General features: G+C 32.5%; 4 protein-coding genes across 4 annotated transcripts; 2 read left to right on the plus strand and 2 right to left on the minus strand.

The window, feature by feature from the left end:
* Positions 1–5,748: 5,748 nt before the first annotated feature.
* Positions 5,749–10,178, plus strand: LOC125853631 (probable pectinesterase/pectinesterase inhibitor 25). The gene is made up of 3 exons (XM_049533356.1): positions 5,749–6,434; positions 8,693–9,032; positions 9,194–10,178. Exons 1-3 carry the CDS (start codon positions 5,772–5,774, stop codon positions 9,880–9,882), a joined length of 1,692 nt encoding a protein of 563 aa, XP_049389313.1. The 5' UTR covers positions 5,749–5,771; the 3' UTR covers positions 9,883–10,178.
* A 1,734-nt stretch (positions 10,179–11,912) lies between these two features.
* On the plus strand, positions 11,913–12,740 carry LOC125863778 (cyclin-P3-1). The gene is made up of 2 exons (XM_049543784.1): positions 11,913–12,361; positions 12,444–12,740. Exons 1-2 carry the CDS (start codon positions 11,955–11,957, stop codon positions 12,715–12,717), a joined length of 681 nt encoding a protein of 226 aa, XP_049399741.1. The 5' UTR covers positions 11,913–11,954; the 3' UTR covers positions 12,718–12,740.
* A 1,079-nt stretch (positions 12,741–13,819) lies between these two features.
* On the minus strand, positions 13,820–14,772 carry LOC125854991 (putative F-box protein At3g10430). The gene is made up of 2 exons (XM_049534656.1): positions 13,920–14,772; positions 13,820–13,836 (listed from the first exon to the last, which is right to left on the minus strand). The coding sequence occupies exons 1-2, from the start codon at positions 14,770–14,772 to the stop codon at positions 13,820–13,822; spliced, it is 870 nt and encodes a 289-aa protein (XP_049390613.1).
* Positions 14,773–16,207: 1,435 nt separating this feature from the next.
* Positions 16,208–18,166, minus strand: LOC125855073 (putative F-box protein At3g10430). Its single transcript, XM_049534772.1, has 2 exons — positions 17,278–18,166; positions 16,208–16,365 (listed from the first exon to the last, which is right to left on the minus strand). The coding sequence occupies exons 1-2, from the start codon at positions 18,164–18,166 to the stop codon at positions 16,208–16,210; spliced, it is 1,047 nt and encodes a 348-aa protein (XP_049390729.1).
* Between the last annotated feature and the right edge of the window lie 43 nt (positions 18,167–18,209).

Below are 18,209 nucleotides of genomic sequence, written 5' to 3' on the forward strand. Positions count from 1 at the left end.
ATGTATTATCATTCGGTTTATCGCGATTTTCGGTTTTTAAATACGTTAACCCAATAAACAAACCAATAAGAGATTTTTTATCGGTTTATCGGTTTTGGTTCTTAACGGTTCGATATTCGGTTTAACCAATAAGAAAATAAATATATGACTTCTCTAATAAATTTGACAGACAACACAATAATGTAATGAAAAATGAAAAACTATACGAGTGTAACACAAAGAGATATTAAGAGGAACAAAGTTCTTACTTTAGATTTTGACGTTTTGTATAATGTGAAGTTGTGAACTAAAAGTCACTTTGAAGTGTGAATTGAAGGCTAAAGAATAAAGACAGTAACTAGTAAGGTATTGAGATTAATATATAATATTTATGTACAAGTAAATGTAGTAAATTACTAATTTTAATGGGTTATCGGTTCACCCAATAAGCCAATATTAAAAACTAATACCGAACCGATAACCCAATATATTTTTTTTATAAAACCATTAAAAAACTGTTAATTCAATAACCCAATAACAATAAATCAATAACACTTTTTTCGATTCGATTTATCGATCAGATCGATTTTTCACACCCCTACTCACTATTTTTAATGTAAACTTCTATCAACCAAAAAGCTTAATTACAAGTCAATTTTCCTTTTTTAAAAAAGTAAAATAGCAGGTCAATTTTTTTTCATTTCAATGCAATATTATTTGGAGTGGTTTAAGAAAAAAAGAAAAGGAGAAGCAATATACTTTTACAGCTAAATAAAGAATGTTAGAAAAAAACAAAGTAAAAGAGTAAAACATGAGAAAGAAAAAAAAGGAAAAAGAAATGTTTTGATGGAGAATCGAACTCACCTGCCACCGTAAATACACATTCATTTCAAGTTGTAAACCAGAGGCGCCATCCAGCTTTATGTTCAATGGGTGCTCGCCATCATTTATATAGTAATATTGCTATTTTTATACTTAAATATGTATTGCTCGAGCCGAGGTTAATGGGTGCTCGAGCACCCATAACACACTACGTGGGTCCGCCCCTGTGTGCACATCTAGACACTTTAACTTGTCTCCATTGTGTTAGTTGAACACTCTAACGACAAAATGATCATCTAGACACCTTCAGAATTAATGTGTCACGTCAACGTAGGGTGATCATAAGACACTGTAGAGTCGAGTTGGAGTATTTAGTTGTCATTTGAGACCAAGTGACTAGTTGAGATAATGATATATCTAGATGTGCACCCTCAAAGTTGGAGCTACGACCAAGTTTGAGTGTGTGTTTATGTATTAATGGTTTGTTTTTGCAAAATATTACTACTTTATTTCTTAAATGAAAAAGGGCCAACACTGAGAAAGAAACAGAGCAGAGCAAGAAGTATATTACAAAGCACATCTATCATGAAAACTTTTCAAGTTGCTCTTCTGGAAAANAATGGGTGCTCGAGCACCCATAACACACTACGTGGGTCCGCCCCTGCCCATATTAACCTCTAGATTTTGTAACTAGCTAGATCAAATATATTCTCCTAATATTCAACATGCAAATTATATTATTCATTTGTTTGTCTTTTTCTCAAGTAATTAGTTCCTTGTCAAAAATCGAAGAGTTTATGGAATTCTTATTCTTCTCTGAACCTTTAAAATGAAAGTCAACATAGCGAGGGGAAGGAAAGTAAATGTGTATATAACATATGGATTAGTTTCTCTCTCTAATCTGTGTAGTATGACATAACAACTAAAAAAATTACAGTATTATTTTTCTATTGAAAATTCTCACCGGAAATTGTTCAATGTTATTTTCACATATATCTTGATTGAATCAGTGAGAAAAACAAAAATATATAGGGGCTATTCCAATATTTGAATGAAAATCTGTTTTTTGTCATGCGTTTTCACAATGAGTTGGTTCAATGAGAATACACTGAAAAAAACAATATTTTATAGTAGCACATATTTATTACTCTCGTAGAGTCAAAACTTTTATTTTTTGAAGTGCTACTTTAATTTGGTAGGCCTTCCTAATTAATATTGTAATATATACTATATACATTGAGAAAAGTTGAACAATTAGAGTATAATGTAACTGAATGTGACGATGGAGTTACAGGCAAATAGTAAATTTGCTGCCTTTGAGTGGTGTGTCCTCAAGATGTGAAGGAAGAAATACAGAAAGCCATGCATGTTTGGGTGCTGAAATTTAGATGGTTTTGTTTGTTCATGTGGCGTGTCTGTCTGGTCCATAATCTAGGCGTCTTCACATGTTCTTCTGTCAACCCCTCCTTATCGTATGCATTTATTGACTCTATTTTTTTGACGTACGTCCCCATCACCATCACCGTGAGTTTGGGGTTCTAAATTTCGTTAACAACCGTCAATCAATTTTGCTAGAGTTTACAAATTAATATACATAAATATTTAATTAATTTTCTAGTACAAATAAAGAATCTACGGAAAAGATACTGAGTTCGTCTGAACTCATGAACCCCACCTAGCTCCGCCTCTGGTTATAAGTATCAACAATTGTTCACTGTTTTACGCGTTTCTGCTACATAATATCTCTTTTTTTCTTCTCCGACTCTCTTTCTTGTTTACTACGCCTATATCTTTTCTTTCATTTTCAATAGTACTATAATCTGGATGTTCATTTATGTTCGCAATTAATCTAAGACTCCCTCGATCAGTCCTCCGTCTCAAAATACTTTTCGCTCTTGCTACAAATATTTGTTATTTTCGAAGTTTTAAGATAAAATTAAACATATATTTTTTTCACTTTTATCCCTAATTGTAATTGTTCGAAGACGAAGACGACAAACACCTTATCAATTGTACAACATAAAAGAGTAATGAAGAAAAAATATATCCTAATATATAAATGAGGGTGAAACTATCAAACACCTCTTGATTAGTGATTTCTTAAGATCATGTAAATAAAAAACGGGCCACAACAAATATTTTGTGACAAGAAAATACAAATTTTGTAGTATACGTAATTTTGAATTAACGTTATTTATAAGAATTGCAGTTATAGACAATTCGTTCAATTCTCGTTGGTTATGATACTCGGCTCTACCCAATGGGTGCGGATGCGGTGCGAGGTTTTAATCCACCGTGTGTGCATTAATGAAATATCTAAATTTTAATTTTCGTTGTTCTTTTTAATTTGTTGCAAGTTTTTTCTTCTTCATTTTTCTTACTAGAGCTCATTTATTTTAAAACAAAATTAGAAGAATAAATTACATGAAATATTTGAACATGCAAACTGTGCACCGTCATGAGAAAACATAATGTGAAAAACGTTTTTTTTTCTTAATAAGATTTCTCTAGGATTGAATATAGCTAGTTAATTAAAGCAAAATTGTACTAGCCCATTTCATGATTTTTTTTCAAATGTATAATATACACAAGAGTCCTCCTCATCAAGTCAAAGTTATTGCCAATTCTGGCCATATGGTTATGATATCCCAACCTCACAAGCTTTCCATATGCCTACAAAGAATAATTGCTAGCAATGATTGAGAATTTGTGTAAGTGATCTCAATTTTCTGGAGATTGAGATATAATTATTATAGTATTGGTGAATTTATCGATTGGTCATTCCTGTTAGAACAAAAATAAGAATTTCAAAGCTTATATCTTAGTAATTAGTCCCGATATAGGTCCTTTGTTTTGTCTTGTTTGTTTAATATTTAAATTATGAAATGTTATTGTTATTCGTTTAAGTTATAATATTTTCTATGTAAACTCCCTCATACCTAAGTGACACCAAGAGTGATCTTGCTCTTATTGTAATATGTAATATGTAAGAGCTAGAAAATAGGCTATATATATATATATATATATATATATATATATATATATATGGTATCCTACTTTTATTTTTAAAACTTATCTATTTAATGTTACTCTTTTTCTTAAAAACAAATGTTATTGTTATTTTAAAATATGAGCGTTCAACTGTATTTACTGTTATTAATAAAGATATTGAATTTTGAAGAAGAAGAAAAACAAATCAATAAATGTAGATTTTTTATAAAAGAATCTTAAAAAACTGAATTATTGTTATGATAAAATTCGCTTGTGATAGTAATTAGTAAGTAATAACTTGATAGTTAGATAGCGTACTCATAAAGGCTTATGATTAATATATTTATTAAATTAAACTAATGTTATTTATTTATTCAAGTAATGAATTTCAACATTATAATTATGTAATCAATGAATAAAATTGCTCTAAGGATATGAGTTATCTAACAATCACGTTACCTTTAGTAAATTCAACTTCTAAACTTATTTAATTTACTGATTAAGATGCATGGTTAATATTACGCATAAAAATCTTTCTAGTTCAAAATAGTTATCAGTCAATTATCACTCTAGTTAGTTTTCATTAATATTTTACTATATACAACAAATGTCTACGACACACCAAAAAGTACGGATTTAAATTTCAAATTGTGATTTCAATTTTTTTTTAATATAAAATCTGATCCATAAGTTTATATTTTATAAAAAATAAAATTTATAATTTAATTTTGTAAAAAAAAAAAGACTAATGCTCGACATGCAGAGATTGTTTGTACAATGTGGAAAAAATTTGCAAAGAATAACTAGTCATTTCTATTGTTAATTTATTGTTGATTGGATTTTTATAAAATCATGTGTATCTAAAAATTTGTAATAACATGTAAAGAAAATATTTATCTATAAAAAACATGAAAATATGTAATTTATTATTTGGCATTGTAGGATTTTGTTTTAATTTTTTTTTTTTTTGATGATTTAGTAGGATATTTCAATACTCTATTTATGAACTATGATTTGCTCATTTAATAAGATTATATAAAATTGGAGAAATTTTGATAATTGTTAGAAATTATAAGGATTTTATATTTAAAATAAAATATACAATTAAAAAAAATTGAACTTTAAATCAATCTAATTTTAAAATATTAGTTAAAATAATACATCCAAATAGACCTAAATTTTGTATTTAGTCAACCACTTGCCCCCAACATGAAACAACGTAGAAGGTTTATTTTTGTGCAAATTATGAGTATCCATCCAACAAAGTAAACAAACCGACGGTGGTTACAAGAGTAGTTACTACCGGCTGCTCCAGCCGTCCGCTTGGTAATCACTTTCATTGTTAGGCATTTACTATTTACCATCATTTCTCTCATTTTATACTATCCACCCCTCTTTTAACACTTTTTTTTTCTAGATCGTCTAAATAAATACTTAATACTTTAAGAAAAATAAAAAAGATTTTTGAATTTAAATTTTTTTAATTAAGAATATATACGATGCACTAAAATGTATGTTGAATCTTATGGTCTAAACTCTCAAATACTCCCACTGTCTTTAATTATTTGTCCACATTTTCTTTTATAGTTGTCCCTAATTACTTGTCCATTTTGACAAATCAAGAAAGCACAAATATTTTTTATCTATTATACCCTCAATTAATTACTTTGAAAAAGGTAGAACTTCTTGAAAATATTAAGTTTTTTTCTTTCATCCACTTCATAATTCATAGGAGTAAAATGGTAAACTTATTATGATGTGTCAATTTAAATGTGGACAAGTAATTAAAGACAGGGAGAGTATATGATGTACATTGATATACAATAATTTATAGACACACAAATATCTATGGGTATGAATGATGTAGAACTAGCTATGACTCCACTTGATGAACCAACCTAGCTATAAATTCCATTATCGATCTCACACTCACCCAAAACGCATTACCCTTTAGTTGTTCCACGTGATAACAAACAAAAATGCGGAAGCATTTCCTCACAATTTCTCTCATTTTTTTTTCTTTAGCTCTTCCAATTTTCAGCCAATTAAATCAATCAGCTTCCGTGGAATGCAAATCCTCACTTTACCCAAAACTCTGCCGCTCTCTTCTCTCCGCATTTCAGCATTCTCCTTCTAACCCAAATGACGACTACAGCAAATTCTCCGTGAAGCAATGCCAGAAAAAAGCCAACAAATTATCCAATTTAATCGCGCATTTCCTCTCAACACAGAAACAGAGATCGCTATTCGCCAATACTAAAGAGATTAGCGCATTGACTGATTGTCACCAGTTATCTGAACTCACAGTAGATTACTTAAATTCAATTTCCGCCGAGCTTAAAAGAGCTGATGTCTCCACTACTTCAGAGGATCTATTTGGGAAAATCCATACATTGCTTAGTGGTGTGGTGACGAATCAGCAGACGTGTTATGAGGGACTGAAAGAAGCTGGTAGCAGTATGGTGACTGAACTATTGGCGCCGCTGAACAACGCCGCGGAAATCTATAGTGTGTCTCTTGGATTGGTGACGCATGCATTGGAGCGCGTTCGAAAATCCAGAAAGAGCGGTAGATTGTTGGCGGAACACGGAGGAGTGATGGAGGAAGAGTGGGCACGACGTTCGAGATTCATGGCTTCCAAGGTAATTATCCCATTTCGAACACTCTCTTGTCTTAATTTATGAGATATTTTTACTTCTCCATTAAAATTATGTCAACTTTATTCCATATTCATTTTTGTTACTCAAACTATATCTCGTAATATTTTAATTTAGAATAATTTGAGAAGGTTGACCACCCTTGTTATTTACTTATTAGACTTACCTAGCTCCTTGCTTTGATTTATTGATAACAATAGCATATTAAGTCGCATAGAAAATAATTACTATGAAAGTTACTTCTCAATTTGATTTGACATAAAATTTAAAAAAAATTTATATTCTTTAATTAAAGATACCTTAACATAAATCAAAATATCTTACGTGAAAAAATGAAATTCAAAATTATATTTACTCATGTGGTGTATATAATTAATTTCATCCCATATGAGTATATCCAAATGAAAAAGAATTTTTCTGCATTTACTGCTGCAAGTTGACTGCCCTTTGCATTGATTGTTCCACCGCTCTCTATTATTGAAGCTACTATACATACATAGATCTTTACGTCCGCTGTGTGAATTAAAAGTGCACCGTTATTAAGAAGAGTACTGCTGCCTCTACTTCTCCCATTTCAAGAACTGGCCGCTCATAAATTAAAAGTTGCTTAATTACCCAAAATATGTACCTTACATTAAAAATTATATTTAGTAATCGAATATGTTTCTTGGTAGATCTTGTTAGGGGAGAACAATACTGTACATGACCTGACTCTCTTTTGTCTTCTACTCACAACTAGTAGTACTAAGTAGTTTGTTTGCTAAAAAAATTAAAATCTCTTGTTAAATCAAGTATTTTTCAAAAAAATATTTATAAATATATAATTTTTATTTGACTAACCAATTTTTTAAAAAATTATATGATATGAACAGAGAATTTATAGACTAATTACAAGTAATTTAGATGCTACATACCCCTAGTAATTTCTCTATATAGTAAAAGAAATTGTTTGGTAGAGCAAATATTGCATAGTGTAAGTGATCACTCTCTTTTGTTTTCTACTAACAACTAGATGGAAATGAGAGCTGGTAGATTTTGTATCTTTCTCTTTTTCTATTGATTGGCCTGAGATAACCACGTGATACCCTAGTTAAAATTACATGTACCATATTAGAACAATTAGGATTGTAAAAACAAATGAAATTTAAACATGAGGAAAATAGGTTAAAAATAACGTTTTTAAAAAAATAGTGTCTGGCTTATTTATTTCCCTTATATTACTGACATGTTTAAGTTGCCGAATTCTTGTTCTAGCTAGAGAAACGAAAAAATTGCGCCTAATTCTTGACTTTAGAATTGTTAGAAATTAAAATGTTGGCAAAAAAAATACTTAGAACATTTGATGGAAATTTTTATATGTGTGACTGCAAATAAATTTGAGTTATGGGCCGTATGTAATGGCTTCAAAGTCAATACACAGTTGTCCCTACCTTACCTTCATTCGATTGCATCCCAAACAAATAAACATCTCTCCCAGTATAGTCCCTACATCAGTACATCTTCCTTCTTTTTTTTCTTTTTTTTTTTTTTTCAGAATTTGGTACTTATAAATCTGCATGTGGGGAAAACAATTGGTAAAGGCAAGCAACTCTGACATAATCATCTTCCTTCCCACATGCTCTACCAAAAAAACAATTATATTAAAAATATTTTTTCCTTGTTCAAAATATAATTAATATGTAAATCCTATAAGATTTAATTTTTATACAATTAAAAGAAAAATAAAAAATTGAAACCAAGGATCTAAGCCCCTGCACTAATGAAAGGCCAGAGGATGCAAGAAAAGAGGTGAGTGATTATTAGATTTTAGTGTGCCACCTATTGTGATCATCAAAACAAATACTCAAATTTTGGAATTTTATTAGATCAAGTATTGTGCTTATTGTGTTTCCCACATGACTTGTTTATTTGGGTGTCAAGGTCCAAAGGAAAAGAGTACTTATTCTTGTGGCTTACCCAATCTCTTCTATGTGCATTTCTTTTTCAAAAATAAATATATATATATTGCATGTCAATTGCTGTAAGAAAAATTAAACAAAAATGATTAAATCAGCCCTATCACAATTAATGCTAGTAATACAAAGTCATGACATAAGAGATCAAAGTTCCTACTCAAAAAGATTTTTAAGGTAAATTATGATACTATAAATTGTTGCAAATTACATATAGTTTCATCTACCTTTATGATTTTTCATATTAAGCATTTATCTGTTTAAAGAAAACTTACGTACGCTAGCAAACAGGTTAAACAAGCACTGGAGATGTCTCATCAAAAGGAAAGAAGGATTCTTGACGAGTTAGTAGAAAATGGAGTACACATTAAGGAAACTGTAACAGTTAGCCCTTACGGTGGATGCAACTTTACATCGATAGGAGAAGCCATTGCATTTGCACCTAATAACTCAATGATTGATTATGGCTATTTTCTCATCTACGCAAAGGAAGGATACTACGAGGAGTATGTTGTCGTGGCCAAGAACAAGAAGAACATTATGTTGATTGGAGATGGAGTTGATCGCACTGTGATTGCTGGAAATCGAAGTGTCATAGATGGCTGGACAACCTACAATTCAGCAACCTTTGGTAAGTAAACTATGCCTCCTGGTCATTTTCAAATAAAATTCACAAATAGCCGCTTTTTAACCCTTATAAGTGAAAAATAGTCGCAACATATTCTACATCTATATTCAAGTGTTACTACTACATTTAAGCAAAAGGTATCTAAATCTTTTTTTCATGTGCAGCTGTTTCAGGGGAGCGGTTTGTAGCCGTGAACATAACATTCAAGAACGTAGCTGGTCCATGGAAGCACCAAGCTGTAGCTCTAAGGAACAATGCAGACCTTTCCACGTTCTACAGATGTCGTTTTGAGGGCTATCAAGACACGTTATACGTGCACTCTTTAAGACAATTCTACAGAGACTGTGATATTTATGGTACTGTTGACTTCATATTTGGCAATGCAGCTGCAATTTTCCAAAATTGCAATCTTTTTGCCAGGAAGCCAATGCCAGACCAAAAGAACATCTTCACAGCACAAGGCCGGAGTGATCCCAACCAGAACACTGGCATTTCTATCCAGAACTGCACAATTCAAGCTGCCCCTGATTTGGCACAGGATCCGAATCTCACGTTGAGTTTTCTTGGCCGGCCTTGGCACAATTACTCAAGGACTGTTATCATGCAGTCCTATATAGGAGACGTGATCACGCCTGTTGGATGGTTAGAGTGGAACGGAACGTATGGACTAGACACCCTTTATTATGGGGAGTTTGAGAATTATGGGCCAGGGGCTAATACTACAATGAGAGTACAATGGCCTGGTTATAGCTTAATGAATGCTTCACAAGCAATGAACTTTACTGTCTATAATTTCACTATGGGAGATACTTGGTTGCCTTACACAAATGTTCCTTTTTCTCAAGGACTCTAGTGGGAAATCAAATCTGTATAAATCAGATAGTTTTGTGTACTTCTATCACATTCTTTTCTTCAATTTTATTCTTTAACTTAGTGCTAAGAAGATCCTAGCTAAAGAGTATCACTATCACTTCTGCTCTAGCTGATGGGGTAAAGGAATTGATATAACTTTTTCTACTCTTTATAACATGATGTAGAAATGTTTCTACATCATGTTATTTTACATTTGTTCTACTAGAAAAGCTAAGAAATGTATTTGTATAGGCTCAAAGAAAATGTCCATGTATTCAATTATCTCAGAAAATTAGCAAGACACAATGGCAGAGCACCCTTCTCAAGAGGTGACAATTGATATCTCCTTGCTGAAAAATCACACTGTATAGATAGATAAATTGATATATATATATATATATATATATATATATATACATACTATTTGTTGAATCTCCTTCGACCTCTTCACATATATACTTCATTATGTGAAAATCATAGAGTCCTCACTGCCAGAGACTGCTTAATTTGTTTGAGCTGTTATTGTTTTGAAAAAAAAAATGAAACTTCCTATTGTCCCAATTCATGTGGTGACGTTTGACTGAACATGAAGTTAAAGAAAGTAAAAATAACTTTTAAAGCTTGTGGTTTGTACGAGTCATAGATATTTGTATAGCTATAAGTATCTTATTAAAGATTAAATTTGAAGTGTAAAGTGAAATTATGAAAAGAGGAAAAAAAAAAAAGACTATAAAAATATGACACCTAAATTAACAGTTTTTGTAGTTTTAAACAAAATTGAAAAGGTGAGTTTGAAATTCTTACAAAAACAGCTCAAACAAACAGTATTTGCAAAAAGAAACTCAAATCTTTTTTGTTACTAAATCTACTTTTGAATAGTAATTTTAAACAAAGGCCTAATATTATCCAATCATGACTTGTGTAAATTTCTTTTCTTGCCAAGCTGGTGGCCTGCCTTCATGGACTTTTTTGGATCAAAAGGTGGAAACATACAAGACAAATGAAAAGAAAGCATATCATAAAGATAAAGAAAAGGAAATAATGCATAAAAAGTACTCTAGTATATATTGTAAAAAGTATCATTTGGATGGTTTTGGAATATAATGCAAAAAATTTGAAACTTAATTAAAGCATGAGATAATTTGTTAGGGGATTTTCCTTGGTGCCTTTGCCATCATTTTTATTTTAGATCTCGTATCAGAAATATTATAGAATAAAACATTAGGATATATACTCATGTAGTGATGTAGAATTTAGTGTTGATTCTTGAGATAAGTTAGAATATTATCCTCTTGAACAAAAACAAAGAATATTATCTCTAATTTGTACTATTTTGGTTTTTTTTTTTTTGGTTATATAGTCTACTTGCTTTTCGTCATTCATTGATGTACACATTATATCGTAATTAAATTATTCTGTTCACATATCTTTTGGCATTACGTATTACCTAAAAGAATAAAAATAAAAAATAGAATAGAATCGCATTGATTTTCTTGATAATTCAGGTACTAAGTAAAAATGAACCATTGTTGATTAATTAGGTTTCGAGTGCAGAGAATCTCAATCAAACATGATATTTTTCTCTCCTAATCCATTTTCCTCCTCATTTTTCATGATAGAAGTAAGATTTGCATACAATTTACTTTCCTTAAACCCTAGCATTTTCCTTGTGGATGAATTCTTTTTGACGTCTGTTGATTTTTTTTTTTGTAAAAGATGATATACCTATTTACTACTCATCATTTATTTTTTTGAATTGTAACTTTATTTTGTTAAAGTAATTGGAAAAGTTAATTATAGTACTTACCTTTTTATGTTGATAGTGCATCTGCTGTATCATTTTGCCCCCTTTGTTGATATTCTTTAGAAATATTGACCAACGTAGAAGCAACGCCAAGATGCTAAAAGGAATATATTTCTAAGGCAAAAAGGAAAACCAAACAAAAAGGAAAACATAATTCTGATAACAATCCTTTATTCCCACCTAATATCAACAAGTCATATATATATATATATATATTATGCTCACTAGTTGTGATTTCATTGTGTAAAAAAATTTGTCTAACCTCAAAAATGATTATGGGAACAGAGGGTTTTGGTACAAAATCTGTGAATTCGAAAACTTATACAAATATGGGGTTGAATGAATATGATAGAGGAGATAAAGGAAATCCGAAGATTCTATGGATTGTAGCTTCAGTTGTTGAGAGGTCAGTTCAAAAGAATGAAAAGGCATTGAAGGGATCGAATAAGAGAGGTGTTGTGACTGTCTTCCATGGGACAAGAGCCCCTGTTTTGACTGTTCAGCAGTACATTGAGCGCATTTTTAAGTACTCCAACTGCAGTCCTTCCTGTTTCGTGGTTGCATATATATATTTGGAGAGATTCCTCAATCTGACTCATTGTTTACTCACCTCTCTTAATGTTCACCGGCTTCTCATCACTAGCATCATGTTGGCTGTCAAGTTTGTAGATGATGAGTATGTATTCTTTCTAACCATCATTGCTAATCTAAGTTTTTGTGTCTTTTCTATACAATTAAGATTTTCGCACTTTTTTCAGCTGCTACAACAATGCTTATTATGCAAAAGTAGGAGGAATAACCACAACAGAACTGAACAAGCTGGAGATGAAATTCTTGGCAGCCCTTGATTTCCGATTGCACGTAAGTGTTGAGAACTTTGATAAGTACTGCTTGCAGCTAGAGAAAGACACCAATGAGAAATTACAGATTGATCGACCTCTCCGAATTTTTGCATGGGGAAAGGGTTTGGTAAACAAGAACATATCAAATTGTTCACCTACAGTTGGAGGATACACTTGTAGAGCTTTCTAGGGTGTAGGGATCCAAATCCAATGGACAGGCATGAAGAGGCTGAGATAAATCTTCTAAAATTGTGTACCTGTTGATTATTATAACTGCTGGTTTATGCCTGAACTGCAACTTTTCTCTATGTTTCATCTCCTATATATAAAGCAAGTCGGCAAAATTGCTAACACTCAAACAACAACTATTGTTATAAGACGAAGCGTCTTAAGGAATTTGGCATTGTATAAGCAATATCTTGGCTGCAAACATTAAATTATTTCAGATGCTCACAGAGGAGTCAAATATGTTGGTCCAGATCCTCATTTACTCGTCCAATTGTTACTAAGCTCTAATAAATTCTACACCTACTTCTCTGGCTCTGATATCGAAATCTAAAATGCCTCATCTCCCCAGCCTTAACATCAGAGGAGACCACCCGAGAACTTCTAGTAAAGAAAATGACAGTGCTAGAATCCCAGAAACCAATGTGAAATTACAGATTGGTCGACCTATTCAAATTTTCTCATGGGGAGAAGGTTTGTTAAATAAAGACATCAAATTCTAGGTTTAAGAATTCAATGCACAGCCTTAAGAGACCTAGCAAAGACTAAACTATATATACTCTTCTCGATGTTAATTGTCAATTCAATGGTGTCTTGTATTGGCATATTAACGTACGCAATCCCATTTGGAACAAAAAAACTTGAAGCCATGAATAAATCAAACTCATAAAATAATAAGTAGACCGTTTTGATAAACCAAGTTGTCAACACTCAAACAATAGATGCAGCAATTGTGTAAAGCATCAATTGTTTATGGAGGAGGCAAGTATGTTCGGTAAGCTACAATGGTCTGTGTAGCTCCCTGTTTCCTCGCCTAATTGTTACTAAGCTCTCCTTAAACCAAATATCGCCCTGATGTCTTGTCTCATGAGTCATAAGAGATCATCTCAGAAGACAATGGTTGATATATACATCTCCCTCACTTAATTGTTACTAAGCTCTCCTTGTAAGAAAAAATACTAAAAGTACAAATATATTCCTTATATTGAAGTTTGAGATGCGTTATCTCGTGGGTGTTAATATCATAGGAGGTTAGCCCATCAAGTTCACTTACGAAAATGGGTGTGTTAGAATCCCAGAATCCCTGTAAGATAGGCCAACTAGTTAAAAAGTATTGAAAGGTAACAAGTTTGTTCCAAACACCAGGTTGGATCATAACCCACAAACCAAATTCTATGCTATTGTCATCTTTGATCAAAAAGTGAATAGAGCCATCAATCAATATGACGTTGTATTGACGACGATTGCTATATGGAACATCTGGCCCTGAAATCTCACGGAACACCTCATTGTCAAAATCAAATGAAAGAAGGCCGCAGTCATCTATCCACGTGATCATCCAGTAATAAGCTCCATTAAGGTAACCAGTTGAATCGGGACAAGTACAGGAGTAATAACCAGAGGTAGTGAGAATTCTGTGATCTTTATGTTTAATAAATCTCCAAGAGCCTTTAGAAGAGGAATAAACCGCTGCATATGCTCGATGAAACGAAGTATCATAGATATCATCAGAGAACTCGCGAACCCAAATCACCTTGTAGTTACCTGTAAAAGGGTCTAATTCAAACCCGGTAAACCCACCCGAATCCCTGAAAAATGGTTGTAACAGGAAATGGGCGTAAGGGAGGGTGGTTACCCCCCTTGTTGCAGGATTCCAGAATCCCATTCTACAACCAGATCCATCACCTCCTTTTTGAAATAAAAACACGCCATTCACATGGCCTACCATAGGATATGTATTAGCAAGAAAACTCGACAGATGATCAGCATTTTCAATTACAGGGGTTCCTTCCGAATTCGAAATTATGTCCACTCTGGGAATTTCATCATGGCTATGAATTAACATTTTCAGTTCATGATAATTCAATTGTTTACCAATAAACATATGGCTATTAATAAGACTGTACCAATTCTTGCTCGTGCATTTGAATCGCAACAATGGTTTCACAGGTAACCTTTGTAGTATCTCCATCGCCAAATCTTCACCGAAACGATGATCATTCTTAAACCCGGTATACATGTTCCTAATAGATCTTAATAAAAAACACACAAGGGGATATAGTATTAAATTTTAATGGGAGAGAACTAGTGAATTGGCAGTGATTAGCGGATTGCTTTTATTATTGGATAATAATATATATTTTCATGTTATGTATATAAATTGAATTATATAATTGATTAAATACTTAAATCACAAATAAATAGAAATGGAGAAGTATTGCATTATAGTACATTTTAATCCAAAATGGAGAAGATGACTTATTTTATACTCCGTAGTATTTTTTTAGCGTTAGTTTCTTTTTTCTATTTTTTGTGTTGTAACGAAGAATAAAAAGTAGAGTATTTTTAAACAAAGTGCTTTAGGAATTTGATATTATGTCAAATGCACTTGAATTGCAACATAGACAACCTAGCTCCTTGAGGCCGGTGGCCGTTGTATTATCTTATAAAGAGAGGGCGGGGTGAACCACCTATTGCAGAAGCACTTGAATCGCAACAGGCAACCTTTCCCTTTCTAAATCTTCAACGAGTCTGCATAATGCTGGTGGCCATATATATTACACTAGTTTATAAAGTTGGAGGCACCTCTACTTAACACATACCAAGTAACTAAGAGAAACTAGAAAACAATACCACTCTACAATAGCTATTTGAGCCATGGCTAAATGTACCGCAATTAAATGGTTAAGCCCAACGCACTTGAAATTAAATTAGTAACTTACAAAAATAGTTACTTAATTGCAAGTTGCAATATTATGAATTTTACTAGATTTTAACTCATACTTGAATTCAAAATTAAGTATAATTTGTAAATCTGTATATATCTAGGATACATAAACAAATCTCGCTTAACTCCCTCCTTTCTCGCTAACTTGAAACCTAGTATGAAAATATTAATTAGTGAAACAATATGTAGTTACTTCAATCTATAGAAAACATTAATAATAAATATGGTGAAAATGCTTGTGTAATTAAATAGTTTTATTAGGCACAATACTTACTTGGACTATTGTCTTGAATTTAATATAGTCCAAAATAATTTATGAACTTGGTAGCATTTCACTACATACCACTAGGAAATATAAGTCCCAAAACAAAAGAAAAAAAAAAGTGATTTCATGTATGTTACTAGAAAATTTGGAAATTAGTCAATGCAAGATTATCTAAAACTTCCACAAGACGAGACGTTGAAGAATCAAATAATAAAATTAGTAAAGGCTGATTATATCAAAGTTTAATTGAAGTTCCATCAAGGAACAATGCAAATTAGGAAATTGGATGATATTACCTCTTCAAGCTTTATGGGAAATGCTAGACAACTTTTCAAAATACGAAAACCAACAACAATTCAATAAAATTTTCCTTAAAATACGATATAACCTAAAAGGTTGCTTCATGTTTACTTCCAAGTTTCTTAAACAAATTTTATTTTAGACGTTTTATTTCACAGCAAATCAACCCTGCCAGCAATGGGGGCTTCTCCACTTCGAATGTCCACTACTTTCTAACCGAGATGCTATAAAAGAAAAGCCGCTAATATGTAACAGATCTAAAGCAGCGATCACAAAAATATTTGCATTTTTCTCCATGCTGGAATTCGGAGATATGCACACTAGCAGAAAACCAAGCAATAAACCATGGCACAAGAGATCATTTGGTAAAAGTCTTATATAAATATATATATCTTGCTCACTAGTTGTGATTTCATTGTGTAAAAAAATTTGTCTAACCTCAAAAATGATCATACGAGCAGAGGGTTTTGGTACAAAATCTGGGATTTCGAAAACTTATACAAATATGAATATGATAGAGGAGATAAAGGAAATCCAAAGATTCTATGGATTGTAGCATCAGTTGTTGAGAGGTCAGTTCAAAAGAATGACAAGGCATTGAAGGAATCAAATAAGAGAGGTGTTGTGACTGTCTTCCATGGGACAAGAGCCCCTGTTTTGACTGTTCAGCAGTACATTGAGCGCATTTTTAAGTACTCCAACTGCAGTCCTTCCTGTTTCGTGGTTGCATAAAAAACTTGAAGCCATGAATAAATCAAACTCATAAAATAATAAGTAGACCGTTTTGATAAACAAAGTTGTCAACACTCAAACAATAGATGCAGCAATTGTGTAAAGCATCAATTGTTTATGGAGGAGGCAAGTATGTCAGGTAAGCTACAATGGTCTGTGTAGCTCCCTGTTTCCTCGCCTAATTGTTACTAAGCTGTCCTTATAAAAATAAACCAAATATCACCCTGATGTCTTGTCTCATGAGTCATAAGAGATCATCTCAGAAGACAATCTCCCTCACTTAATTGTTACTAAGCTCTCCTTATAATAAAAAATACTAAAACTACAAATATATTCCTTATATCGAAGTTTGAGATGCGTTATCTCGTGGGTGTTAATATCATAGGAGGTTAGCCCATCAAGTTTACTTTTGAAAATGGGTGTGTTAGAATCCCAGAATCCCTGAAAGACAGGCCAACTAGTTAAAAAGTATTGAAAGGTAACAAGTTTGTTCCAAATACCAGGTTGGATCATAACCCACAAACCAAATTCTATGCTATTGTCATCTTTGATCAAAAAGTGAATAGAGCCATCAATCAATACGACGTTGTATTGACGACGATAACTATATGGAACATCTGGCCCTGAAATCTCACGGAACACCTCATTGTCAAAATCAAATGAAAGAAGGCCGCAGTCATCTACCCACGTGATCATCCAGTAATAAGCTCCATTAAGGTAACCAGTTGAATTGGGATAACTACAGGAGTAATAACCAGAGGTAGTGAGAATTCTGTGATCTTTACGTTTAATAAATCTCCAAGAGCCTTTAGAAGAGGAATAAACCGCTGCATATGCTCGATGAAACGAATTATCACAGTTACCATCATAGAACTCGCGAACCCAAATCACCTTGTAGTTACCTGTAAAAGGGTCTAATTCAAACCCGGTAAACCCACCCGTTTCCCTGAAAAATGGTTGTAACAGGAAATGGACGTCAGGGAGGGTGGTTAACCCCCTTGTTGCAGGATTCCAGAATCCCATTCTACGATCAGATCCACCACATCCTTTTTGAAATAAAAACACGCCATTCACATGGCCTACCATTTGATATGTATTAGCAAGAAAACTCGACAGATGATCAGCATTTTCAATTACAGGGGTTCCTTCCGAATTCGAAATTATGTCCATTCCGGGAATGTCATCATGGCTACGAATTAACATTTTCAGTTGATTCTTACTTTCATGATAATTCAATTGTTTACCAATAAACATATGGCTATAAATAAGACTGTACCAACTCTTGCTCGTGCATTTGAATCGCAACAACGGTTTCACAGGTAACCTTTGTAGTATCTCCATCGCCAAATCTTCACCCAAACGATGATCATTCTTAAACCCGGTATACATGTTCCTAATAGATCTAAATAAAAAACATACAAGGGGATATAAT

The sequence above is a fragment of the Solanum stenotomum genome, chromosome 1 (assembly GCF_019186545.1).
Source record: "Solanum stenotomum isolate F172 chromosome 1, ASM1918654v1, whole genome shotgun sequence".
NCBI lineage: Eukaryota > Viridiplantae > Streptophyta > Magnoliopsida > Solanales > Solanaceae > Solanum > Solanum stenotomum.